Below are 27,737 nucleotides of genomic sequence, written 5' to 3' on the forward strand. Positions count from 1 at the left end.
TTTGCACTTAGCTTTTGGATGGACATTTCTACAATGGAGAGAACTGTGTTATAGCCCTGGTCCAAGGACATTACCATCTAATGCCCATAGCCTACGGTGTGGGTGTGGAAGGTTCCAAAGAGAAGGAGCACTCAGCAAGTTTGCAGACACCCTGGAACATGGAAGCAAGGAAGCTTTGAAAGGCACAGCTTTGGAGACACTCCATGAGTCTGCACGGCTTTCAAGCGAACTAGCACTTGAGACCTTGTATAACAAAATGGACACTGGGGACACAGCTCTAGGACAAAAAGCTACCTCAAGGTCTGGAGAAACTGATAAAGCATCAGGTAGATGGAGACAGGAACAATCAGCTGTTATTAAGATGAGCACTTTTGGCAGTCAAGAAGGACAGCGGCAACCACAAATAGATCCTGAGCATATCGGAAACACAGCATCAGCACAACTCTTTGGTTCTGGGAAACTGGCCTCACCTAGCGAAGTGGCACAGCAAGTCACAGAGAAGCAATACCCACCGCACCGTCTGAGTCCTTATTCATGCCAACATTCACTCTCTTTCCCTCAGCACTCATTGCCACAGGGGGTCATGCACAGCAACAAGCCACATCAGAGCCTTGAAGGCCCTCCGTGGCTTTTCCCTGGCCCTTTGCCATCTGTTGCCTCCGAGGACTTATTTTCCTTTCCTATACACGGCCACAGTGGTAGTTATCCTAGAAAAAAGATTTCAAGTCTGAACCCTGCTTATAGCCAATACTCCCAGAAAAGTATCGAACAGTCGGAAGATGCTCACAAAAAAGAGCACAAACCCAAAAAGCCCGGCAAGTACATTTGCCCTTACTGCAGCAGGGCGTGTGCCAAACCCAGCGTATTGAAAAAACACATCAGGTCCCATACTGGTGAGCGGCCATATCCATGTATACCTTGTGGTTTCTCTTTCAAGACAAAGAGCAATTTGTACAAGCACAGGAAGTCACATGCCCATGCAATTAAGGCGGGATTAGTCCCTTTCACAGAGTCAGCTGTATCTAAATTGGACCTAGAGGCCGGTTTTATTGACGTAGAAGCAGAAATACATTCAGACGGTGAACAGAGTACAGACACAGATGAGGAGAGTTCTTTGTTTGTTGAGGCTTCTGACAAAATGAGTCCCGGCCCACCCATGCCGCTGGATATCGCCAGCAGAGGTGTCTATCATGGGTCACTGGAAGAATCACTGGGAGGTCCAATGAAGGTGCCGATTTTGATTATCCCCAAAAGCGGGCTTCCTTTACCTAATGAAAGCTCTCAGTATATTGGCACTGATATGCTACCAAATCCGTCTTTAAATACTAAGGCTGATGACTCTCACACAGTTAAACAGAAACTTGCACTAAGACTGTCAGAGAAAAAAGGACAAGATTCTGAGCCATCTCTAAACCTTCTGAGCCCGCACAGTAAAGGAAGCACTGACTCTGGTTACTTTTCCCGCTCAGAAAGTGCAGAGCAGCAGATAAGCCCTCCAAACACAAATGCAAAGTCTTATGAAGAAATCATCTTTGGAAAATACTGTCGGCTTAGTCCGAGAAATACACTCAGTGTTACAACCGCAAGTCAGGAGCGCGCCACGATGGGTAGGAAGAGCACCATGGACTCATTACCTCACGTCAACACCAGGTTGGATGTCAAGATGTTTGAAGATCCTGTTTCACAGCTGATCCCAAGCAAGGGAGAGATCGACCCCAGTCAGACAAGCATGCTGAAATCCACTAAATTCAACAGCGAGTCAAGGCAATCCCAGGCTATTCCATCATCTATCAGGAATGAAGGAAAACTTTATCCAGCCAGTTTCCAAGGCAGCAGCCCAGTTCTCCTAGAAGCTCCTGTTGACTCTTCACCCCTTATTAGAAGCAACTCAATGCCAACTTCTTCAGCAACTAATTTAAGTCTTCCTCCTTCTTTGAGAGGAAGTCACTCATTTGATGAACGAATGACTGGCTCTGATGATGTGTTCTATCCAGGGACTGTAGGAATACCCCCTCAGCGCATGTTAAGAAGACAAGCGGCTTTTGAGCTGCCTTCGGTACAGGAGGGGCATGTGGAAGCAGAACACCACGGCAGGATGTCAAAGAGCATCACAGGACCATCCTTGAAGGAAAAGAAATTGATTCCCGGGGACAGGGTTGGGTATGACTATGATGTCTGTCGGAAGCCCTATAAGAAGTGGGAGGATTCTGAGGCACCGAAGCAGAGCTACAGGGATGTTTCCTGCATCAGCCCCTTGAAACATGGTGGAGAGTATTTCATGGATCCCTCGGGGCCGTTGCAGGGACTGCCAACCATGTTTGGAAGTACTTGTGAAAATCGAAAACGCCGGAAAGAGAAGAGTGTAGGGGACGAGGAGGACACCCCAATGATCTGCAGTAGCGTCGTCAGCATGCCCCTGGGCATCGCGACTTCAGATTTCGAGCCCAAGCTGCAGATGCAGGAAGGAGCCAGGAGTGGATTCGGCCTGGCTGGCCAGGAAAACCCTTCTCATGGTCACTCGGAGCGCTTTGACCCGTGTCGACCCCCGCTGCAATCTGGAAGTCCATCGCTTGGGTCCGAGGAGTCACCCGCAGCTGCTGACTCAGACAAGCCGTCCGACGGAGGGGGCAGGAAACCTCCCGGCAATGTGATCTCTGTGATTCAGCACACGAACTCGCTGAGCCGCCCCAATTCATTTGAGAGGTCCGAGTCCGCTGAACTCGCCGCTAGCGCCCAGGAGAAAGCCTCGTCGCCTTCCGAGACCTGTGACAGTGAGATCTCAGAGGCCCCGGTGAGCCCAGAGTGGGCTCCGCCCGGGGAGAGCCCGGAAGGCGGGGGGAAGCCGTCCCCTTCGCAGCAGGTCGCGCAGCCACCCTACCACGCGCAGCCCCGCCTCGTGCGTCAGCACAACATCCAGGTCCCCGAGATCCGCGTGACCGAGGAGCCTGACAAGCCAGAGAAGGAGAAGGAGGCCCAGAGTAAAGAGCCAGAAAAGCCGGTGGAGGAATTTCAGTGGCCCCAAAGAAGTGAGACCCTCTCCCAGCTCCCGGCCGAGAAGCTGCCGCCCAAAAAGAAGCGTTTGCGGCTCGCGGATATGGAGCACTCCTCCGGGGAATCCAGCTTTGAATCCACAGGCACCGGCCTCTCCCGCAGCCCCAGTCAAGAAAGTAACTTGTCGCACAGCTCCAGTTTCTCCATGTCTTTCGAAAGAGAAGAAACCATGAAGCTTGCGGCACCTCCCAAGCCGGATGAGTTCGGGAAGCACTCAGAGTTTCTGACGGTCCCTGCTGGTTCATACTCATTGTCCGTCCCAGGCCACCACCACCAAAAGGAGATGCGACGCTGCTCGTCCGAGCAGATGCCTTGTCCTCACCCCACGGAAGTCCCAGAGATTCGGAGCAAATCATTTGACTATGGGAATCTGTCCCATGCTCCGGTGGCAGGGGCGTCGGCATCCGCCTTGTCCCCATCCCGGGAGAGAAAGAAATGCTTTCTGGTGCGACAGGCTTCTTTCAGTGGCTCTCCCGAGATCGCCCAGGGGGAGGCCGCCGCGGATCTGAGCGTGAAGCAGGAACAGCTGGAACATCTGCACGGCAGCCTCAGGTCCACGTGGCACCACGCCCCGTGCTCTGTGCTTCCTGCCCTCCAGGCAGAGGACCCAGGGAAGCAGGTGGTGGGTCCTTGTGCCCAGCTGAGCTCAGGACCACTCCACCTGGCCCAGCAACAGATCATGCACCTGGAGAGTCAGGAGTCTCTGAGAAATCCCTTCATACAACCGACATCCTATATTCCAAGCAAGCACTTGACTGAACAGCCACATTTATTTCCGCATCAAGAGACTCTTCCGTTTCCTCCAATCCAGAACACCTTGTTTCAGTTCCAATATCCTACCGTCTGTATGGTTCATTTCCCAGCTCAGCAGCCCCCCTGGTGGCAGGCACACTTCCCCCATCCCCTGGCTCAGCACGCTCCAAAGAGCTATGGAAAGCCTTCTTTCCAGGCAGAAGTTCACCCCAGCTACCCCTTGGAGCCTGTGGTGGAGCACACTGGAAAGAAATCCGCTGATTATGCGCACACGAAAGAGCAAACCTACCCGGGTTATTCAGGAACATCAGGGCTACACTCCAAGAACCTTCTTCCAAAGTTTCCGTCAGGGGAGAGCACCAAGTCAACAGATACTCCCTCCGAGCAGGCTCTTCAAGAAGAGTTCACCTCAGCAAACGCTGGGCCTTTACAGTCCTTACCAGGAACAGTGGTTCCTGTTAGGATCCAGACCCACGTACCGTCCTATGGGAGCGTCATGTACACAAGCATTTCTCAGATGCTTGGGCAGAACAGCCCTGCCATTGTCATATGCAAAGTCGATGAGAATGTGACCCAGAGAACACTGGTAACCAACCCGGCCATGCAAGGGATAGGATTTAACATTGCCCAGGTGTTGGGGCAGCACGCAGGCTTGGAAAAGTGCCCCATCTGGAAAGTACCTCAGACCATACCCCTTGGCTTGGAATCCTCGATCCCCTTATGTTTACCTTCCACCTCTGACAGCGTCGCCACCCTGGGAGGCAGCAAGCGGATGCTTTCTCCAGCCAGCAGCTTGGAACTCTTCATGGAAACAAAGCAGCAGAAAAGGGTCAAGGAGGAGAAGATGTACGGACAGATCGTGGAGGAGCTCAGCGCCGTGGAGCTGACCAACTCCGACATTAAAAAGGATCTCTCCCGCCCACAGAAGCCCCAGCTCGTTCGACAGGGCTGTGCTTCTGAGCCGAAGGATGGCTTGCCGTCAGCGTCATCGTCCTTCTCCTCGCCGTCCCCCTCCTCATCTCAAGACCACCCGTCTGCCAGCGTGCCCTTGAGGGAACCCTTCCCTGCAAGCTCCAGGGCCCCCGCTCTGGGGCAGAAGTCCAGTGGGCCTTCTGAAAGCAAAGAGTCCTCCGACGAATTAGACATTGATGAGACGGCGTCTGATATGAGCATGAGCCCCCAGACTTCCTCACTGCCACCCGGGGATAGTCAGCTTGAAGAGCAAGGGAAGGGCCAGAAGCTGCCTGCCGGCGTGCTGGTCCCCAGAGCGTCTGACCCAAGCGGGAAAGTGGCAAATTCGACTCTTCTTTTCACGGACGTGGTAGATTTCCAGCAGATTCTGCAGTTCCCCAGTCTGCGGACAACAACGACTGTGAGTTGGTGCTTCTTGAATTATACAAAACCCAATTACGTGCAACAGGCCACCTTCAAATCCTCGGTATATGCTTCATGGTGCATTAGTTCCTGTAACCCAAACCCATCAGGATTGAACACCAAGACCACGCTGGCTCTTCTGAGGTCCAAGCAAAAAATCACCGCAGAAATTTATACCCTGGCTGCTATGCACAGACCTGGAGCCGGCAAGCTTACGTCATCAAGTGCTTGGAAGCAGTTTGCTCGGGTAACAAATATTGTTTCTGAAAGCATTCTGTGTTGTGGATTTGATGGCTGAGCAGAATACGTAGTGAAGGACGTACGGAAAAAAACATACAAGTAAAATGAAGACCAGAGTTGGGGAGGGGGTCCTCTGCAAACAGGCCTTACCCACTGACCCTGAACTTAGTTATGAGGGGTCAGTACCAGTCAGTACTTAGGCAAGTACCAAGCACAAAGTGTCTCCTCAGCCAGGTGCAGTGAAATCCCACCGCAGGGACTAATTCCTTTGAGTTCCTCTCCGTTCAGACCTGTGTTAGTGACCTAGCAGACCAGCTTTCCTTTGATGTGAGGACTTAAGGAAATTGTGAAATGAGGTCATAGAACAGGGAGTGGACACAGGAGAGGAAAGATCAGGAAGGAGGCTGCAGGGCGTTAGAACTGAACTTGGCGAACTTCTGAGGGAGGGGTGGTTCCCACTGGCTCTCGTTTTACTAAAATTTATTTTTTATATATTTCTCTCAAAACTCATTTTTCCAAGGGATTAGCAGGTTCATTCCTACATGAACAATTATTGCCTTACATGTAGGATTATAAAAATATTAATAAGGGCCACTTTGGAATTTATGCTAAATTAATAAAGAAATACATGGAGGTCTTAAACAAAAATATATAATAAATAAAATATAAAATATATTTACTCATTTCAGTTACCATTTCTCTTTAATAATTTTTGAGAATATTTTCTAAACGCATAGAGATTGCTTGAATTGCTACTTCCAAAAACAGAACATGTTTTAACATTGTTATTAGTATTGTACAGTGTCAGTGCTAGTGGGGTCTTGTTGGGTTTTTTTTTTTTTTGCGGTACGCGGGCCTCTCACTGTTGTGGCCTCTCCTGTCGCGGAGCACAGGCTCCGGATGCGCAGGCTCAGCGGCCATGGCTCACGGGCCCAGCTGCTCCGCGGCATGTGGGATCTTCCCAGACCAGTGCACAAACCCGTGTCCCCTGCATCGGCAGGCGGACTCTCAACCACAGCGCCACCAAGGAAGCCCTGGGTTTTGTTTTTTTTTAACAGAATGTTGAATTTATTCTGTAGAAACTGTCATCTTTTCTGATTTTATCCCTGTTGTCCCTTATTTTATGTAGCCAGCCTATGGCCTTTTAGCATAGAGTTTAGGCTGATTTTCAGAGATCATGGAAGAGTGGGATGTGTGCGCTTCCTCTGTGTCTTAGGGAATGCATACGAAGTGATTCTCTCTTTTTGGCCTACAGATGAAACCTGATGCGACCTTTTTATTTGGCAGCAAGCTAGAAAGGAAACTAATGGGAAATATCTTAAAGGAAAGAGGGAAAGGAGATATTCATGGAGATAAGGATATTGGATCCAAACAAGCTGAGCCCATTCGAATTAAAATCTTTGAAGGAGGGTAAGGAAACACATGTGCAAATGTAAAGTATTCCATTAAATTCAGCATAAATGGTCCTGAGTGTCTGCATGGAAAAGTCATATCTCCTCTGGTCTGAAGCATAAAGCAAATTCCTTTTTCTATACACATTTCTGAAGTCTGTCTGGTAATAGATAATGAGCTCGTGCCCTTGCTTTTATGACTTGCTTTTAATGAAAATGTCCCTATCGTATATGGTTCGAACTTCTGCCTTACATTTTCATACCTCTAATTTAATATGAAATCGACTAAATTGCTGGACTCTTGATATTGTCTAAGTTTGTTCATTCTTTGGTATTATTTTTATAGGCATTTGTTGTGTTACTAATGGACATATTTTTATTCTATGCTTACAAAAATGCAGTCATGCACACTCATGTATAAACCTAGAAACTAGTTTTATTTTATTGTTTTTATTATTACCTAAAGTCCAGACCTTATTGGGATTTCACCAATTCCTTCAATACCCTCTTTCTGTTCTAGTATCCAAGCCAGGGAACCACTTCGCATTTAGTTGTCATGTTTCCCCAAACTTCTCTGGTCTGTGACAGTTTCTCTGTCTTTAGGAATTTCTTTTTAAATGTTGAATTCTGAGTTGCAGAAACTCAAGTAATAAGGTTCAATGATTTTGTTGTCTATCTAGTTAAGAAACACTGCATGTATGTGTAATGTCCAGTTTTAGATTTTGATAGAAAGTTATCTTAAATCTAGTCACAGGGGAGAAAAAGTCCAGACTTCTGCTTTAAAATTTAAAAATTTTAAAGGACGTTAACCACGTTTGGGGATTGTGATGTGTCTACCTTATCTTTGCAACAGACCTATAATTTACATATTTCCATGAGCATGATTTTATTCTAATTATATTTGGAGAACAAAATAATGTAATCTGCTTGACTCTAAAATGTTGAGTGGTTGGTGATATGAAGTATCAATTTCTCACATAGATTTACCAGTTTGGAGATGGATTATCAAAGTTGGTTCCCTGGTAAGGTTGGCCCCCTTGGATGGATGCCTAGTATTGTCACCACTAAAGCCACAGCTGTTTGTAGTCGTGAAGCCTGTCTCAGTATTTTTTCACATTCCTCATCTTTTAACACAAACAAGGGAAATAGAGATTTTAACTTTATAGAGACTGAGTGATCCCTGTGACTGAATCAACGCTTACATTCAACAGTCTTCTTCATAACAGCGCACTTGTACTAGATTAGCGAGACTTTCACAGTTACTGTATGATTTGAGGAGCCCATCTCCACTAACGAAGGACACAAATGAAAAAGCATATGTGAACATTTTATTGCTGTGTTTTGATGATCCAAAAGGGTGGGCCATATTTAATTTTCTCCTCATTTCATTGTCCCATGTTATGGGCTATGTCCCAATCATTCCTTTTTTTTTTTTTTTTAAACATCTTTATTGCAGTATAATTGCTTTACAATGGTGTGTTAGTTTCTGCTTTATAACAAAGTGAATCAGCTATACATATACATATATCCCCATATCCCCTCCCTCTTGCATCTCCCTCCCACCCTCCCTATCCCACCTCTCTAGGTGGTCACAAAGCACCCGAGCTGATCTCCCTGTGCTATGCGGCTGCTTCCCACTAGCTATCTATTTTACATTTGGTAGTATATATAAGTCCTCAAGTCCATTCTCTACTCCTGCATCTTTATTCCTGCCTTGCCCTTAGGTTCTTCAGAACCATATATATATATATATATATATATATATATATATATCTTCTTTAGATTCCATATATATGTGTTAGCATACAGTATTTGTTTTTCTGTTTCTGACTTACTTCACTCTGTATGACAGACTCTACATCCATCCACCTCACTATAAATAACTCAATTTTGTTTCCTTTTATGGCTGAGTAATATTCCATTGTATATATGTGACACATCTTCTTTATCCATTCATCTGTCGATGGACACTTAGGTTGCTTCCATGTCCTGGCTATTGTAAATAGAGCTACAATAAACATTGTGGTACATGACTCTTTTTGAATTATGGTTTTCTCAGGGTATATGCCCAGTAGTGGGACTGCTGTGTCTTATGGTAGTTCTATTTTTAGTTTTTTAAGGAACCTCCATACTTTTCTCCATAGTGGCTGTATCAATTTACATTCCCACCAAGAGTTCAAGAGGGTTCCCTTTTCTCCACACCCTCTCCAGCATTTATTGTTTGTAGATTTTTTGATGATGGCCATTCTGACTGGTGTGAGGTGATACCTCATTGTAGTTCTGATTTGCATTTCTCTAATGATTAGTGATGTTGAGCATCCTTTCATGTGTTTGTTGGCAATCTGTATATCTTTGGAGAAATGTCTATTTAGGTCTTCTGCACATTTTTGGATTGCGTTGTTTGTTTTTTTTGATATTGAGCTGTATGAGTTGCTTATAAATTTTGGAGATTAATCCTTTGTCAGCTGCTTCATTTGCAAATGTTTTCTCCCATTCTGAGGGTGGCCTTTTCATCTTGTTTATGGTTTCCATTGCTGTGCAAAAGCTTTTAAGTTTCATTAGGTCCCATTTGTTTATTTTTGTTTTTATTTCCATTTATCTAGGAGGTGGGTCAAAAAGGATCTTACTGTGATTTATGTCATAGAGTGTTCTGCCTATGTTTTCCTCTAAGAATTTTATAGTGTCTGGCCTTACATTTAGGTCTTTAATCCATTTTGAGTTTATTTTTGTGTGGGGGGTTAGGGAGTGTTCTAATTTCACTCTTTTACATGTAGCTGTCCAGTTTTCCCAGCACCACTTATTGAAGAGGCTGTCTTTTCTCCATTGTATATTCTTGCCTCCTTTGCCAAAAATAAATTGACCATATGTGCATGGGTTTATCTCTGGGCTTTCTATCCTGTTCCATTGATCTGTATTTCTGTTTTTGTGCCAGTACCATGCTGTCTTGATTACTGTATCTTTGTAGCATAGTCTGAAGTCCAGGAGCCTGATTCCTCCAGCTCCGTTTTTCCTTCTCAAGATTGGTTTGGCTATTCGGAGTCTTTTGTGTTTCCATACAAACTGTGAAATATTTTGTTCTACTTCTGTGAAAAATGCCATTGGTAGTTTGATAGGGATTGCACTGAATCTGTAGATTGCTTTAGGTAGTATAGTCATTTTCACAATGTTGATTTTTCCAGTCCAAGAACATGGTATATCTCTCCATCCATTTGTATTATCTTTCATTTCTTTCATCAGTGTCATATAGTTTTCTGCTTACAGGTCTTTTGTCTCCTTAGGCAGGTTTATTCCTAGGTATTTTATTGTTTTTGTTGCAATGGTAAATGGGAGTGTTTCCTTAATTTCTCTTTCAGATTTTTCATCATTAGTGTATAGGAATGCCAGAGATTTCTGTGCATTATTTTTGTATCCTGCTACTTTACCAAATTCATTGATTAGCTCTAGTAGTTTTCTGGTAGCTTCTTTAGGATTCTCTGTATAGTATCATGTCATCTGCAGACAGTGGCACCTTTACTTCTTCTTTTCTGAGTTGGATTCCTTTTATTTCTTTTTCTTCTCTGATTGTTGTGCCTAAAACTTCCATATCTATATTGAATGATAGTGGTGAGAGTGGACAACCTTGTCTTTTTCCTGATCTTAGTGGAAATGGTTTCCATTTTTCACCATTGAGAATGATGTTGGCTGTGGGTTTGTTATGTATGGCCTTTATTATATTGAGGTAAGTTCCCTCTCTGCCTACTTTCTGGAGGGTTTTTATCATAAATGGATGTTGAATTTTGTCGAAAGCTTTTTCTGCATCTATTGAGATGATCATATGGTTTTTCTCCTTCAATTTTTAATATGGTGTATCACATTGATTGATTTGCATATACTGAAGAATCCTTGCATTCCTGGGATAAACCCCACTTGATCATGGTGTATGATCCTTTTAATGTGCTGTTGGATTCTGTTTGCTAGTATTTTGTTGAGGATTTTTGCATCTATGTTCATCAGTGATATTGGCCTGTAGTTTTCTTTCTTTGTGACCTCTTTGTCTGGTTTTGGTATCAGGGTGATGGTGGCCTCGTAGAATGAGTTTGTGGGTGTTCCTCCCTCTGCTATATTTTGGAAGAGTTTGAGAAGGATAGTTGTTAGCTCTTCTCTAAACGTTTGATAGAATTCGCCTGTGAAGCCATCTGGTCCTGGGCTTTTGTTTGTTGAAGGATTTTTAATCACAGTCTCAGTTTCAGTGCTTGTGATTGGTCTGTTTATATTTTCTATTTCTTCCTGGTTCAGTTTCAGGAGGTTGTGCATTTCTAAGAATTTGCCCATTTCTTCCAGGTTGTCCATTTTATTGGCGTATAGTTGCTTGTAGTAATCTCTCATGATCCTTTGTATTTCTGCAGTGTCAGTGGTTACTTCTTTTTCACTTCTAATTCTATTGATTTGAGTCTTCTCCCTTTTTTTCTTGATGAGTCTGCCTAATGGTTTATCAATTTTATCTTCTCAAAGAAGCAGCTTTTAGTTTTATTGATCTTTGCCATTGTTTCCTTCATTTCTTTTTGATTTATTTCTGATCTGATCTTTATGATTTCTTTCCTTCTGCTAACTTTGGGGGTTTTTTTTGTTCTTCTTTCTCTAATTGCTTTAGGTGTAAGTTTAGGTTGTTTATTTGAGATGTTTCTTGTTTCTTGAGGTAGGATTGTATTGCTCTAAACTTCCCTCTGAGAACTGCTTTTGCTGCCTCCCATAGGTTTTGGGTCATCATGTTTTCATTGTCATTTGCTTCTAGGTATTTTTTGATTTCCTCTTTGATTTCTTCAGTGATCTCTTGGTTATTAAGCCATGTATTGTTTAGCCTCCATGTGTTTGTATTTTTTACAGATTTTTTCCTGTAATTGATATCATTCCTTAATCTGTGATCCATCTTCTGCCTGGTGGTAATCAGCTGTTTATTCCAAGAAGTGTGTTACCACTTCTTATTTTGCCGATTGCAAAGTGATAAGTTCAAAAAAAAGTATTACTGACCAAATTTTTAAGTGTATATATTTCTTATTACTATTTAATTCATAGACTTAGTAATTTAATTAAACATACCTTTTAATTATTTTTTCAAATTACATTAATTCTTTTTTTCTTTTTAATTTTTGAATCTTATATTTTTTTATACAGCAGGTTCTTTTTTTTTCAGGTTAGTGGGTTTTTTTTTATTAGTTTCTGCTTTATAACAAAGTTAATCAGTCATACATATACATCTGTTCCCATATCCCTTCTGTCTTGCATCTCCCTCCCTCCCACACTCCCTATCCCACCCAGCAGGTTCTTATTAGTCATCAATTTTATACACATCAGTGTATACATGTCAATTCCAATCGCCCAATTCATCACATCATTTAATTATTTTTTCAAAATCCATTAATTCTTGTATCAAGTAAATTCATGCGTCTGCAGAACTGTTGAAGGGTAAATATTTTATTTGTGCAGACTTTTCTATACAGTTATATTTTATACAAAATTTACTCTATTTTCATTCTGGAAGCAAGTTAATCAGCTGAGACATTAAAATAGTGTTAGTTGAAGATAATACATTGTACATCAAGTACAATGATGGGCCTGGGCCACAGTAAGCTTAAAGTACCCTTCCCTGAAGAAAAGTTGCTTTCTATAAAATTATTTGTTTTATTCTATAGTCCTTAGGTAATTTCATCCTAAGGTAATTTCATGCTTAGGTAATTTCATGCCCTAAGTTTGGGGCAGAGAATAGTGATATTAAAAGATGAAAGATACTTTGCATTTTTAGGTTCTTTTCTTCTTTATTACAAAAGACAGTGTGAGAGGAAAAATAAAGTTCAAAATAGTTTTGAAGAAAAAGTTGACTTTGGAAATTCCTTGTCCCTAAGTGGGAAAGATTTAAAGGAGCAGAAAGCATGCAAAACTGACTATTCATATTTCTGATACTATTCAATTCTCATCTGGATTGGTACTGACCAAAAGATAGATAATGTTAAGATTAAATAGTATCCATAGCAGAGTGGATATTTAAATATGTTGGATGGATTTTCTCTCTTAAATATTCTTCAGTGGATTGGACAAATGAAGTTGAACTTGCTTTTATTTCTGATGATAGATTAGCTAGAACAAAATAGAGAAGTTTGCAATGCTTTTAGAATGTAAGACAAAACAAAACAAAACTGTAAATCTAGTGCCTTTAAGTCAGTCCACACTGAGTTAGGGCATTTTGTAGGTCACTTTACCTTTTGAAGTTATAAAAAGAGCCCTTCGAAAGGAATATCTTCCCAAGAATGACATTAGACCCATCATTCTAGCCTGAGATTTAAGAGATAATGATATTCATTGAGTTTTTCAGTAGAATGCTGCTATAATCTATGATAGGTCATGTTTCCTTGTATTCTAAACAAAATATGATGGATGGTGAGCACTAGATAGGTTTCTTCCATTGATAATTACAGTGAATACCTAAGACTTTGCTCATCTAACTGATTTAATTAAACTAGATGACCTCATTTATCCTTTCAAACTTCTCTATTAAATCCTTCCAGAAACAAATGCAAATTTGATTGAAAAATAGAATTTCTAGTTTTCATTATGTAACAGTACCTTCCAGAAGCCACTTGAAATTTAGACTTCACTTTAGTACAGATTCATGGTCCTTGGGAAGAGCAGATCAAATCTGTAGGCAACAGTTGGTGAGCTCAGCTCAGCCTGTGTAAGCTAGAAATTTCTGACTCTCGTGCCAGGATTGTAAAAATAGAGTAGAAACTTGCAATGAAGAATTCTATAATCAGTTATATTTATTCTAGCAAATTCAGAGGTGTATGTGTGTTGTGTATGCACATCTTAGATGATGGAATGTTAACAAATGATATGTGATGATTTAAATATGCTAGTATAACTTTTTGGCTGTTTCTTGGCCAGAGGCAGTGAGGTGCACAGCTCTGCAACTCTTTGAGGCTTATATAAGCCCATTGAACATCTGTACAGAGTCCATATATTTACACTTCATAGAAGAGCCAATTCCATTTTGAACTCCATGTAGAAAAAAATTCCCTTTTACTTACAATGCCAAATCTGTTCTTTCAGGACTTTACTGCATAGATTTCACAGGCTTTGTAGAAATAAAGTTGAATAATTGTTTGTAAAAGTCCCTCCTAAAAATTTGTCTTGCAAATGATTAGCTTTTGGTTTGATGTGTAACATGCAAAAGTATTTGGAAACACACTGTATTTTCCCTTTTTTAACAGGTATAAGTCAAATGAAGATTATGTATATGTCAGAGGACGTGGACGTGGAAAGTACATTTGTGAAGAATGTGGAATTCGCTGTAAGAAACCGAGCATGCTCAAAAAGCATATCCGCACTCATACTGATGTCCGGCCTTATGTATGCAAGTTATGTAATTTTGCCTTCAAAACAAAAGGTACAGGTCTAATTTTTTTTTAAGAGGAAAAACACTTTTTTTTATGGCTGCTCCAGATTCTGAATACTATGTTATAACTATCATCGACAATTAGTTGGTTTTCTTTGTGAAAATGTGACCCCACAAAATGTATTTTCCTCTTCCTGTTAAGTGGTCTGAGGATGTACATGAGACAGTGAGGCTCCTTTTATGACCTAAGTAAGAGCTACAGACTTAGGTCCAGGCTAGTTGTCTCGAAGGAAGTGGCTAAGAATTGCCTGGATAGCTATTACCTCATGTTGGAAATGTTATGTGGTCTAGAGAATCTTTGCACCCGTATTGAAATACTGCAGGGAGATAATCCATGCCATGGCATTAGAAAAGCAAGGCAGCAGCCGGAAAGAAAACATGTGCCCATGGTCAGTTTCAAGATTATAAATGATGTAGAGACCCGCAGACTCCCTGGTGGGCCCCTCCATCCACACTTGCATTAATTATGCATAGAAATTTGATAGTTTGTATTCTGTGTATTTATCACCACGGAGACAATTTCTTACTCTCAGGCCATGGCTATTAATCTCATAAAACTAAGACTTGCCTTGAAATGATATTCTCTTTTTTTAAAAAAAATCCATTTTTAGAAGGTAGATTTATATGAAAATATTTTATACTAAAAGGTTGCTTCAATTATGTTTCTATCATTTTATAAAATTATGAAAATGTTTATAAACGCAGTGTTCTCAGAATACAAACAGTAGTGAATTAGAGGTGGATGACTTCTGTAGAAGTATGTTTTACTACTTACTGTAGAAGTACTAATGGATCCTCTAGACACACCCTCACTAACCTAACACTAACATTTTCCAATGTTTTAACTTTAGATTTGCATGCCAATTAATCTGCTCCACTACCCATCAAGAAAAATAAATATCAAATAAAATAATCTTTGGTAGAGAAATGTGTACCTATTTTCTCTTATACACAAAATCCTAAATTTTCTTTATTGGTTTGTCAGAAGTAAAAATGTGTAGCCTCTCAACGTATCTGTTTCTTCTTTATTAAAAAGATATTTATATTATAAGTATGCCTCTTTGTAAGCCAGAAAGAGGGGGAGGGAGTGTTCATTTGCATTTCAAAGGAGATAAACATAAGGTCCTTTAAATACCATCCACTTTTGCATGATCAAGACCTTTTATGTAGAACTTCACTGAGAGACTCCCTAGGACATAAGAAAATATAAACTTTGGTTTTAGGAAATACTGCAAATCCGCCAGTCATTACAACTGATATTCCCTGGGCATATGAGTTAACTGTAGGTATAGCTGCATGAAACACTGCTTGAAGAAATGTCACATAGCTATTTCTTTTTTCCCAAATTAAATTTGGCTTTGAACCATTGTCTTGGAGTTTTCGCAGGAAATAATTTATTCTTGGTCATTACTGGAGTTTCTTTGTCACCCTTCGGGAATGTACAAATGTCTTGGAATCTTAAAAAGAGCAGATCATCCTGGGAAACCCCTGGCCAGTTTTCACTTCTGGCTGAAGTGCTTGTTGTCATGTCATCTGAGCACAAAATCAGAGCACACTTGTAGGACCGGTACCTCCTCTGTGCCTGTGTCACTTCTCCAGGTGTGCCCTTTCCTGCCATCCTGCTCCCCTCTCTTTGCTATAATCCTTCAGATGTTCAAGACTTCAATAAGCCAAAGTCAGGGTAGGGTTGTCTCTGAGCCCTATTTCTAACTACAAAACTACCCTGAGGATGAGAGCACAAAGCCTCACTGCCTACTTGAAACGAGTGGAAAAAAATATATAGGAGAAGAAACACATACTAAGATCTAAATAAACTATCTTGACATACCTAACATCTACATATGTCCACATACTCAGATCACTTGCACCCTTACAGAAGCAGATGATTTCCATTAATTTATAGATATATTTAATTAATTTACAGATTTTAGAATTCTTGATGATATATCTATAAAAAGTTTTTAGATCTTTAGAAAAATTGAAGATATAATTTTTTTGATAAAAAAGAGCAGTAAGGGCCAGGACATATTTCTATGTTTGGAGTTATCAAAATACCACATAAAATTTATAGGTATATAAGCAATAAGCCAAACGTTAAGTAAAAAATAAAATAATATAAATAAAATAATAAACAGCAGTGTCCCAGTTTAGAGTTGTGGCTCATATATTACATTAATAGTAAGCTAAACACTCTTACAAGGGGAATAAACTATTTCAGAAGGCTGGGTTTCCATCTAGATTCAATGAGCCTACTCTTAAAAATAAAGCATTTGCTGCTATGTTACTAAAGCAGCGTCAAAGCACAAAGATAATAATATGGCCCTTACAGCTGAATTACTTCCTGAATCTCTTTTGATAAGTTATATATATGACATGGAATAATATATATATGTAATTTCATAGATCCTAAATCAAAGGTGATTGGATCAGTGTTTTCATATTTCTCACATTCTATATAGCAATTATATAAATCTATAGAAACACACATATGTACTTAGGTACACGTATAACTGTGTAGTCAGCTCTTCATATCTGTGAATGCTGAACCTGTGGATATGGAGGGCCAATTGTACTACACCATTTTACATAAGGGACAATTGTATATGTCTTATCATCATCATAATACATATTTGACATAAAATTCTTTCTTTTTCCGTAGAACAGTGGGAGTTTCAAGATAAATAAGAAAGGAATTTTGCTGCTCCAGAACTTTAGAAGCTGCTGTCATAAACTTTGCTGATATATGCCAGATGGATAAATGCTAAATACTGAGACTAATGCTTCCTATAAGTAGTTAGCTAAGTATTTGTATGGATCTTTGAATTCATTTACAGGATTGGCCCCAACATTAGCTTGCATATATTTTTTCTTCTGACAAGTGAGGATCCTGCGAGTTTAATCTATATCTGATCAATGCCAGAAGGTCTGGGGTCCGGTGAATGTGTTGATGACAATATTTCATTCTGAAGTTGCTCAGAGAGGTGTGACCCAGCTTGTGCCATCCTGGTTATATGGAGTCCAAGGAGGTGGGCCCAACTGGGCCAAAGATATTAGATCCCTTCTCAGCCAGGAAAGCCTGGGATTCCCAGTTGTACTTGAGCCTACTCTTGAAAAGCTGTGACCCTAGACTTCGACAAGTCTTCTAGAATGCAGAAAACCTGAGATTGGGCTGAAGCTATCTGGGGTTAATATCTTCAGAAGCCAAATAGTTCCTCTTAAGTTAGAGACAAGGGGCAGGGGCGAGAAACAAATCTTTGTTATCTCAAGTCAGTTCATTTCACACTGAATTTTGCAGCAATCATCACATTTTGGTAACCAATTAATTGCTCTCTTTTTGGCTGTATTTTCCAGGAAACCTAACAAAGCATATGAAATCTAAAGCACACATGAAGAAATGCCTGGAGTTGGGGGTCTCAATGACATCAGTGGATGATACCGAAACCGAGGAAGCAGGTATTTCATACTTTAGTTGACTGAACTCTTTACTGTGCATGCTGGAGCTTTGTGGCCAAGGTGGTAAAATAAATTTAGGTATTTAAAAAAGACACTGATCACATTTCATTTTACTAAATACTAAATATAGAAAAGAAGTCTGACACACTGAATTGCTTGAAACTTACTGAGAAGAAATGCATTTCAGTTCTGGCTGAGGAGGTGGAAAGACCTTACTATGGAAATACTTCTATCTAGAACCATAAAGGAGATCTAATTGCACTTAAGTTGTGATAGTGATTTAAAGTTTATGAAACTTTTTGGGAAACTTGAAAAGCATTTTGTCTTATTTTTCCTATTAAGAGGAAATCTAGTAGCAAAAATAATCCATCACTAACCTCAATAGAAAACCTGAGGGTCAGCTGGGCCTCGTGAGGTCTTATACCTATAGAGACAAGTCTTGCTTCTCTTTTTCCTCTAATACCATCATTAACAACATTAATACCCATTTATCGAGGGTTTTCTATGAGTGGTATGATGCCTGAGTTATAAGGTCCTACTGTGGAGTCTGTATTACAGGGTGGAGATGAAACCAGATAGGTACATAAAAAAAAAAAAAAAAGAACCAATCTAGAGTCACAGAGGTATGTGCCCATGTGTGTTATAGGAATTCAGAGATAGGACTGTCTCTAAGGGCTGGAGGGTTGAGGAAGGCTTTTGGAAAGAGATGGGGCCTAAATTAGCTCCTAACCTTCATGTTTGGATCTTGATCTTCACTCTCTTTGTTCAATTGCTTCAGAAACGATGGAAGATTTGCACAAAGTGGCTGAGAAGCATAGCATGTCCAGCATTTCAACTGATCATCAGTTCTCAGATGCTGAAGAATCGGATGGTGAGGATGGAGATGATAATGATGATGATGATGAAGATGATGATGACTTTGATGACCAAGGAGATTTGACACCAAAAACAAGATCAAGAAGCACCAGTCCCCAGCCTCCTAGATTCTCCTCCTTACCTGTGAATGTTGGCGCCGTGCCCCATGGGGTTCCTTCTGATAGCTCCCTGGGGCATTCTTCATTGATCAGCTATTTGGTTACTTTGCCAAGTATTCAGGTTACTCAGCTTATGACACCAAGTGACTCATGTGAAGATACTCCAATGACAGAATACCAGAGGTTATTCCAGAGCAAAAGTACAGACTCGGAACCAGACAAAGACAGGTTAGACATCCCTAGCTGTATGGATGAAGAATGCATGCTGTCTTCAGAGCCAAGTTCCTCCCCAAGGGACTTCTCACCCTCCAGCCACCATTCCTCACCAGGATATGATTCTTCACCCTGTCGAGATAATTCACCAAAGAGGTATCTGATACCCAAAGGAGATTTGTCTCCCAGAAGACATTTATCACCTAGGAGAGATGTGTCGCCCATGAGACATCTTTCACCAAGAAAGGAAGCTGCCTTGAGAAGAGAGATATCACAAGGAGATGTTTCACCAAGAAGGCATCTGTCCCCAAGGAGGCCAGTGTCACCTGGGAAAGAGATCACGGCCAGAAGAGACCTCTCTCCCAGAAGAGAGAGAAGATACATGACCACCATAAGAGCACCATCTCCCAGAAGGGCTTTATACCACAACCCACCGTTGTCCATGGGACAGTATTTGCAAGCAGAGCCAATTGTTTTGGGGCCTCCTGTAAGTATAATTAGCTTTCTCTTTCTAATATATAAGTCCAAGCACATTGGAGTCTCTTGATTACACACTAGTGTGAAATGTATTATGACATGGGTCTCTCTCATGGGGAGGAGTAAACTTGGTTACTGAAAATAGAAGGAAGACATTTTTATTGCATGCTATTGTCAGTAACATGTCTGTGGTATTATCCCAAGTGTAGTATTACATCAGAGAAGAGCATTTCCAGCTGGTAACAGGGGAGATCTTTCTAAATGCTTTCTAAGCCTAACTCATTATGGACAGGAGTTGAAACCTTTTCATGTCTTTGGAATAGCATGGCTGCCTAGACAGACATTCTCAGGGACATTTAGGTGTCATTTATGTAACTCTTTGCCAGGTAAGGATTCTGATTCAGGCATTAGCATTGACTTTCAATCAAAAAAAATATTTTAAAATAAACTCATTACTTTGCCCACAGTGAGTGGACATGTGAAACCAGTGAGGGATCGGAAGAGGGGAGAATGAACCCCTTGGTATGTTTATAAATGAAAGGCATGAACATGTATGCTTTTCTGCCTGGTACCACCACTTCCTGCTACTGAGTGCCCTTGTAAAGTGAGATCTTGAGCCCACAGAGAATGGGGAGTTGGGAAAGCTAAGGGAGAAAGCATCAGAGGCGATTTCTATGGTATGCCCTAATTATAGATTAAGATAACAACAGCAGCAATCATGGATGAAATTTAGGCAGTAGGCTTATGCAAATCCATAGAAAAGCACCTGCCCTGCCTCATTCCACCAGCGTGGTAGACCTTGCTGTCTCTTTCAGCTTGTGTAGGGTTTTAAAAAATGAATGAAGCAGGCACCTAGTGTAGACAGAGGAATGATACCTTTGGAGCTTGGTTGCTTTAAATGTGCTTTTTGTTTCCTGGGCTCTATTCTTTGCCATTCTCTTTTTGCTCTGGATTTCCATCATGTGGGTTGGCACTGTCCTTCACAGCCAAAGGAAGCTCCACCAGCTCCCAGCTCTGCCGTCTTATCATTGCCCTAGTGGTCACCTTCCTCCCTCTCATCACCTTTTCACCACCCTGAATTATTTGCTTAGGTTGTCATTTTTGAACTTTAGGAAAACTCCCTGCTGCATTCCACTCCCCTGCCCCCAGCACCCTCTGTTTACAAGCCCGCCACCAGCTTAGTCTTCATGGTTCAATTACTGCGGAAACATGTGTAGCTATCAGGACTATTTGTAACTATTTGTCAAACAAATAAATTAGCAAGCTAAGAGAAAGAGGGACATTTCCACAGGTTTTTTGTGTCTTGGTGGTGCTAAGTAGAAAGCAGGGCTCTTCTGAAGTTCATGCTCTTGCAGCACCACATCCAGGGTGTAAAATGCTTTTTCTGGTATAGACCCAATGATGCTGATGAAGTGTGTGAGATGAGGCTCTCCTGTTCCTGATCAACTACAGCCACAAAAAATAACCCTTTGGTGTCAACACACTATTGTTATTAAAAAATAATAGCAACTCTCAGCCAACTTGGGCAAAAGAAGTGAAGGAGTAGACTGAAGGACTTCATCTAAGTTTTGGATCTATGGCCAGAAGGTTGTTGTTGGAAGGAGACTGGTTTTTATTAGTCATTGAGTTTGCACCAGTTTTTTTTTTTTAATACCAGTTCACCTGGAGACAATAGAATTGTTGAACTTTACCATTTATGAAGCCCAACTGTTGAGCCTTTGGTCTATTACCCAGTTTAATTCTCTGTAGAGAATTCTTAGCAGGCTGCTTTGTTCATGCCATAGAAAGGAATAGACCTTGGAATCCTCCCTGAGGATCCTCCCCAGGCAGAGACACTTGGTCTCGAACGCCTCCCGTTTGATGCTTTACCACACCTTTTTGGAGGGGCTGCAGAGGGTTTTCATCTTTCTATGATGTATGGACAAGATTTTCATTGCCAGAGCAAAAAAGAATCAATGATCCTATGAGAAGTACGTCTCCCGATTGCTGTAGTAGATGAGTGCTCCCCCCTCTAAATAATGTATGAACGTATTAAATTGGAATAACCCTAAAAATAATTCTTTTAGATGGAAATTCTATTAGCAATACCTTGTTGTTTAACATTGACCAAGGGGTCACAGGGCAGTGACTGTGGCATGAAAGGACCTTGCGTCCAGTGTGGCATGCTCATTACCTGGTTCAGTCTGGAGTGGTAGGTCCCAGGGAGCAGGTTTGGAGGAGGTGATATGCAGTCACTGAGATTCTAGTATCCTGCTGTTTCCTCCCTAATGCCCTCTGGTTAGAGTTAATTTTAAGACAGATGATAGATAGGTAGATATATGATAGATAGAAAGGTAGGTAGATAAACAATAGAAAGGGAAAGAGAGAGAGGGAGGAAGGAAGAGAGGGAGAGAGAAAAGAGTTTTTTATTCATTCAGTAAATATTTTTTGAGGATTTATCATACGTGGCTCAAGGATGATGATGAAAAAATTGTACAGTGTCTGGCCTCATCTTTTTTAAACAAAAAATTTTCCTTTTCTATTTTTAAAGTTTTGGTAGATAGATAGCAAGGAGACAAAGAAAGTGTGTCCTGGTCCTCGGTACAGAGTGTCCGTGAACACTGTCTAGTAAAAGTGTCGTCCGACGGTTCCATCCCTTGCTCTCTGTGTGATCTTGAGCAAGTCAATTAACCTCTTGGCCACAGTTTCTTAATCTGTTTGTGGCAGTCAGGGGGCTGGGCCAAGCAGATTTCTGTCCTTGAAAGAACTTGCCATTCAGCTCTAAGGAATGCAGTGAGCTGACAGCCTCCAGCTGTTCATACCTTCAGGCTGGGCCTCCATTTTCAAGCCAAGGCCACATTCTCCCCTGCAGCCCCCAGTCAATGGCTGAGCCTGGATCAGCCCCAGCTGACCACCTGCTTCCTCTTCCCATTACCTTCACATATATTAACTCCCCACTCCCCCATCACCACCCCCAGCTGAACCTTTTGCACCCCTACCTCCTTCTGAGCCTTTGCTTCCAGAGGACCTACTGACACTGTTGAAAAGATGAGTGGGGTAAATATCTGGTACATGGGATATATGTATAGATATACACACACATATGCATGCACTTAACACAGCCCACACATGCATTCATTATTCATCTTTCTGTATCAAGATTTTTTAAGTAAGATGGGAGTGTGTTCACGATATTACAATGATAAAGTCCAAGTTATGAGAATAGTGTTGCAGATGGAGTAAAAATTAGAGTAGAAAAATCTTCTTGAGAGTTTATTTGGAGGGTGAAGAAAGGGTCAGTTCAAGGACAGAGGATATGTGGAAAAGCCTGGCAGCATTTGGAGCCGTGGAAGTGGTTACATGATAGGAATTGTACTTGTGCACTTGCTTCTGTGACTGTAATCATTTAATTTCTGGTCAGTAAAGGTCTGACTATAACACTTTTACTCTTAACACAAAATTCTATTGGCTTTTGAACATATTGAATACCTCCTATTTTTAGAGGACAGTTCATCACTCCCTTTGTTAGACTTGACTCAGAGATCTCATGAAATGGGACAGCTGTGTCTCTGGCTGCCTCACAGATCCCCATTCTGATTAGGTGTATGTAGTGGACACCACAGAATAGCAATCAAAAGCAAAATGGAAAAATAGCCAAGCTACATTTTGTTTTAAACTTTGAATCTGTGATAATCATGATTAAAAGAAGATTCATTTGGTTATCTTCAAAGGTCATTATTGTAGGCATTATGTTCTTCCACCTTACGTGGTGATGGATGAAGGAAACATGCCTTTTTTCTAAACCAGAGCAAGTACAAGAGGGATTTTTTTTTGGTAGCATTTAAATGATTCTTTCTCATACCATAAAATTCTCCCTTTACCTAGCTTATGAGATGCTTGTTGTTATAAGGTTGATGATTACATGATTTCTCCTGCACTTTCAGCACAAGTCATTTGTTTTTGGCTTGAATAAGGTGAAGCCCAGAACAGGGTAAGGGCCAAGCATGGTACAGAGTAGCAGAGACGATGCATAACTTATCGTTCTGGTCTCACGATCCAAATAGAACTGGATGAATCATTAATGGTATAGAGCATATCTTGAATTTTAGAATTGAAACATCCTTGAAATGAGTTAGAACATTTTTTGGTCTCTCCTGATTACTACCATATTTGACACATTTGTATCTCTCTGATTTTAAGTTCTCCAAAAAATAAAAATAAAAATACAGTGAGTCTCTTTTAGATGACGATTCATTAAAAGAATGAATCTCAGTAACTGAAACCTCATCATCTCATTAAAATCTGATAATCTCACAGTATAAGTTGGGTTTTGCTACAGAAACAATTATACAAAATAAGTTCTCCATTTTCAGGACTGGGACCATAAAATCTGGAATACTGGTCCCCAATTTTAAGTATATTAATCCATTAATTGACAAGAAGATATTTAAGTGGAAATAGTAGTATAAACAGAAGAATTAAAACACAATAATTTTGGTTCCCAGCTGTGTAGTTGAATGTGAGTTGTAACGATTTGAAATATTTAATATTAACTACTTTTATGCATAGTTTCCATACAAAATCTGGCCTTGAATTAAGATTTGATGGAGAAGCTGGTGCTGATCTTCTGCCTCAATGTCTCCTGAGCAGGAATTTATTCCTTTAGACCAATGTCTTGCACATTGGAGTAACCAGTTTGTGTTATCACCACCATTTTGTCATCTGTTCTGTAGAAAACTAAAAAAAAAAAAAAAAAAAGCAAGCTTATTTTCAGGCTTGTCACTCCATTTATATTCATCAACACTTAAGAAAAATATTAAAAATCTGCCCAGTATGTAAACAGATGGTAATCTTTTAACTTCCTTTTGAATTAAAAAATCTATTGTTAGTGTTTTTTGGCTCAGTAAAGTTTTTTTGGTAATTATCCATTATTTTCTTTTCATTCCATCTTACGAAAAAAACAGAGCTGGAATGTGTCTCTGTACCTAGTGGAAAACACATTGCATGATTTATTACACTGCTGTTTAACAGCAAAGGCAACTTTTCACAGACCCACCACCTCATTCAAGAACCCTAAAAGACCGCTGAGAAAATCTCTTTTGTCTTGAGAAATAAAAAATGGATAAAAAGATTAGGGAGGGCTTCCCTGGTGGTGCAGTGGTTGAGAGTCCGCCTGCCGATGCAGGGGACATGGGTTCGTGCCTTGGTCTGGGAAGATCCCACATGCTGCAGAGCGGCTGGGCCTGTGAGCCATGGCCGCTGAGCCTGCACGTCCGGAGCCTGTGCTCCGCGATGGGAGAGGCCACAACAGTGAGAGGCCCGCGTACCGCAAAAAAAAAAAAAAAAAAAAAAAAAAAAGATTAGGGAGTCTTCACGTGTCTTGAAAGAATGAGTGAGTGAGTGAATGAATGAAACAGTGTGACCTAAGCGTGAAGCGTGATGGGTCCTAAGCGTTGTGCTCTCTGTTTCCCGATGCAGAATTTAAGAAGAGGATTACCTCAGGTTCCTTACTTCAGTCTCTATGGAGACCAAGAAGGTGCTTATGAACATCCAGGCTCCAGCCTTTTCCCTGAGGGTCCTAATGACTATGTCTTCAGTCATCTTCCACTCCACTCTCAGCAGCAAGTGCGAGCTCCTATCCCCATGGTGCCAGTTGGTGGAATCCAAATGGTTCACTCCATGCCGCCGGCCCTTTCCGGTTTACAACCTCCACCCACATTGCCTCTGCCAATGGAGAGCGCTGAGGAGAAGAGAGGAGCTTCAGGGGACTCCTTCGCCAAGGATCCCTATGTGCTTCCTAAGCAGCACGAGAAGCGATCTCCTCACGCTCTGCAGTCATCGGGTCCACCTAGCACACCCTCCTCTCCTCGGCTACTGATGAAACAGAGCACTTCAGAAGACAGCCTGAATGCAACAGAGCAGGAACAGGAGGAAAACATACAGACTTGCACAAAAGCCATCGCCTCCCTCCGGATTGCCACAGAAGAGGCCGCTCTGCTGGGGGCAGACCAGCCAGCTCGGGGGCAGGTGCCCCATCAGAAACCCTTGGAAAGTGCACATGTTAACATTAGACACTTTAGTGGACCTGAGCCAGGTCAGCCCTGTACCTCAGCTACCCACCCTGACTTGCATGATGGTGAAAAGGACAATTTTGGTACATCACAGACTGCATTCGCTCACTCCACGTTTTACAGCAAGAGTTGTCTGGATGACAAACAGTCGGGCTTTCAAGGCAGCCAAGAATTACCCTCAAGCACAGAGGAAGGCAAGGAACCTTCGTCGGAAAAGAGTCAACTACATTGATCTAAGATGCATGGAGACTTTCATTTCCACATTTTCCCTTTTGTTTTTGTTTTTGTTTTTCTAGAAATAGATGTAATCAAGTTTATAGCATGCCTGTCCTAAGTTACAGTAGTTTGCTATTATATATACTTTTGTTATATCAAAAGAATTAGGTAAATTAACAAGTCATCATGAGCCTGACCAAAACAAAATTTGAAATTAACCTATTGGGTCTGGTACTTTTAAAATTGTACAGATGTTTGTGCCTTTTCTTTACTTTGCTTATATTCTTATAAGCATTTTTTAGCAGTAATTTGTACATATTTTAGAATTTGTGTATCTGCTTTGTAATAAATGTAATTTCTTTCCTTTTTTGGACACTTGGATCTAAATGATGTAAAGCAAAACAGCATCAATATATATGTGAGGTTGCACTAAAACATATTTTTATATGATTAAAACTGAACAGCTTTTATGTACAGCTCTGATTCTGTAATACTAATATTTATTTACTTTGTTTCATAAATTGTACATTTTTTCTTAATGTTGTGGATTGCTTTTCTATGTGAAGCATGGGATTTACTGTTGCGTAACTAGAACAAAAATGTATATTGTAAACAAGATATTTAAACTAGAGTATCTTATTCTGCACTTATGCATTAGTTTAAAAAAAAGATAAAGGATGTATCAGTCAGTTCTTAACTCTTGTAAATTTTTTTGTCTCTTGTTTGCTGGATTGACTATAACTTAAGTGCTGAATGTGATTTTAAACTGATAGTACCGTAAAGCATTAAAGTAAACAATGTGCTATTGTGAGTTTTTTCAAAGCTTTATAAATCAGTTATAAATAATATTAAAAGTATTTGGTCTTATGTGAACATGTTGATCTATATACTCATCTAAATATATGGGAAAACATTCCACCCCATGTAAATATGTACAAGTGCATCACTGGTACAATTTTATGTAACTCAGTTGGACACTAGGTTGCCACAGACCTATGCTAGGGTGTCTTTAAAAATTAAAGTGACAAAGCACATGGGACTGTGTTGAGCTTGGTTATCGGCCGGCCCGGTGGCTTGGCAGGCAGTGCTGTGCGCTGCCCATGGAGAAGACCTGGGCTTAGCAATCTCCTTGGTTCTTGCTGCACGAGATGGTGATTGGAACTAAGGCTACTACAGAGGGGTCGCGCTTGGACTGAGGGGTGGGTGTGGAAGTGGGGAAGGGCACGGAGACCTGCTCCCCAGCCCTTCCTGTCAGCCAGTCTGCACGGTAACAGGGTTAGCATCAGCTCTAGGGGAAGCCACTTGACCCTACTGCAGAGGGGAAGAGTGTCACACTCCTGGCTATCTCAGGGGGAACGGAAAAGAAGCTTTCCAGGGAAAAGAACTTGTGGGAGGATAATGTCTTTTGTACATAACATTTAGAATGGGCTTTGGTTAGCGTGGACGGTGGGCAGAGCCTTTGTTTGTAGGTTCAGGAGAACGGAAGGAAGGGAAGGGGTACAACACATGCGCGCACACACACACACACAATCTGGGTTATCTTTGTGCTATATAGTGGATTATAATTCTGTGAAACCGAGTTTGTATATTGAATTACATTAAGGAGTGTTCTTTAAAAAGAGAAATAAATATACGATTACATGCTTGAGGCGTCTAGTTTTTATGTGTTGTTTTACATTTTAATTTCCCAATTTTGCTGCTGCAGAAATTTTGAGGCTACCAACATACCATCTGTGCTTTTAATTGCTAGGCTCTGCCTATCCCGAGGTGTGCAGAGTCTGAACGCTTTTAACATGTGAGAAGGCAGTCATTGGCTTCCATATGTCATCCGATTAGAACAGAGAGTGGTCAACACAGTGCAAGCTCTAGAAATGGGGTCCTCAGAACCTGGGCATGGGAATGGGTATCTGAGAAGAGTCATGAATAAATCAAATGATCATTTCCCCTTCTGCTTCCCTCTCAGTATGCATACATGTCTGAAATTCCGCCAGTGGGCAAACCTCTTTATTTTTGCTGAGGTGACTGAAGGTAAAAACCAACTGAAACAAATACACCATAAAATATCCAGAAATCATAGTTCTTTCATTACAAAAATGTAGAACCTTTTTAATAATGGAAA

At 41.1% G+C, this 27,737-nt stretch overlaps 1 protein-coding gene across 1 annotated transcript; it reads left to right on the top strand.

Moving 5' to 3' along the window:
- On the top strand, window positions 1-27,254 carry HIVEP2 (HIVEP zinc finger 2). Its single transcript, XM_060114325.1, has 6 exons — window positions 1-5,425; window positions 6,674-6,828; window positions 14,051-14,226; window positions 17,587-17,688; window positions 18,467-19,362; window positions 24,810-27,254. The coding sequence occupies exons 1-6, from the start codon at window positions 257-259 to the stop codon at window positions 25,632-25,634; spliced, it is 7,323 nt and encodes a 2,440-aa protein (XP_059970308.1). The 5' UTR covers window positions 1-256; the 3' UTR covers window positions 25,635-27,254.
- Window positions 27,255-27,737: the final 483 nt, after the last annotated feature.

Source organism: Mesoplodon densirostris, chromosome 12, assembly GCF_025265405.1.
Source record: "Mesoplodon densirostris isolate mMesDen1 chromosome 12, mMesDen1 primary haplotype, whole genome shotgun sequence".
NCBI classification, from domain to species: Eukaryota; Metazoa; Chordata; class Mammalia; order Artiodactyla; family Ziphiidae; genus Mesoplodon; species Mesoplodon densirostris.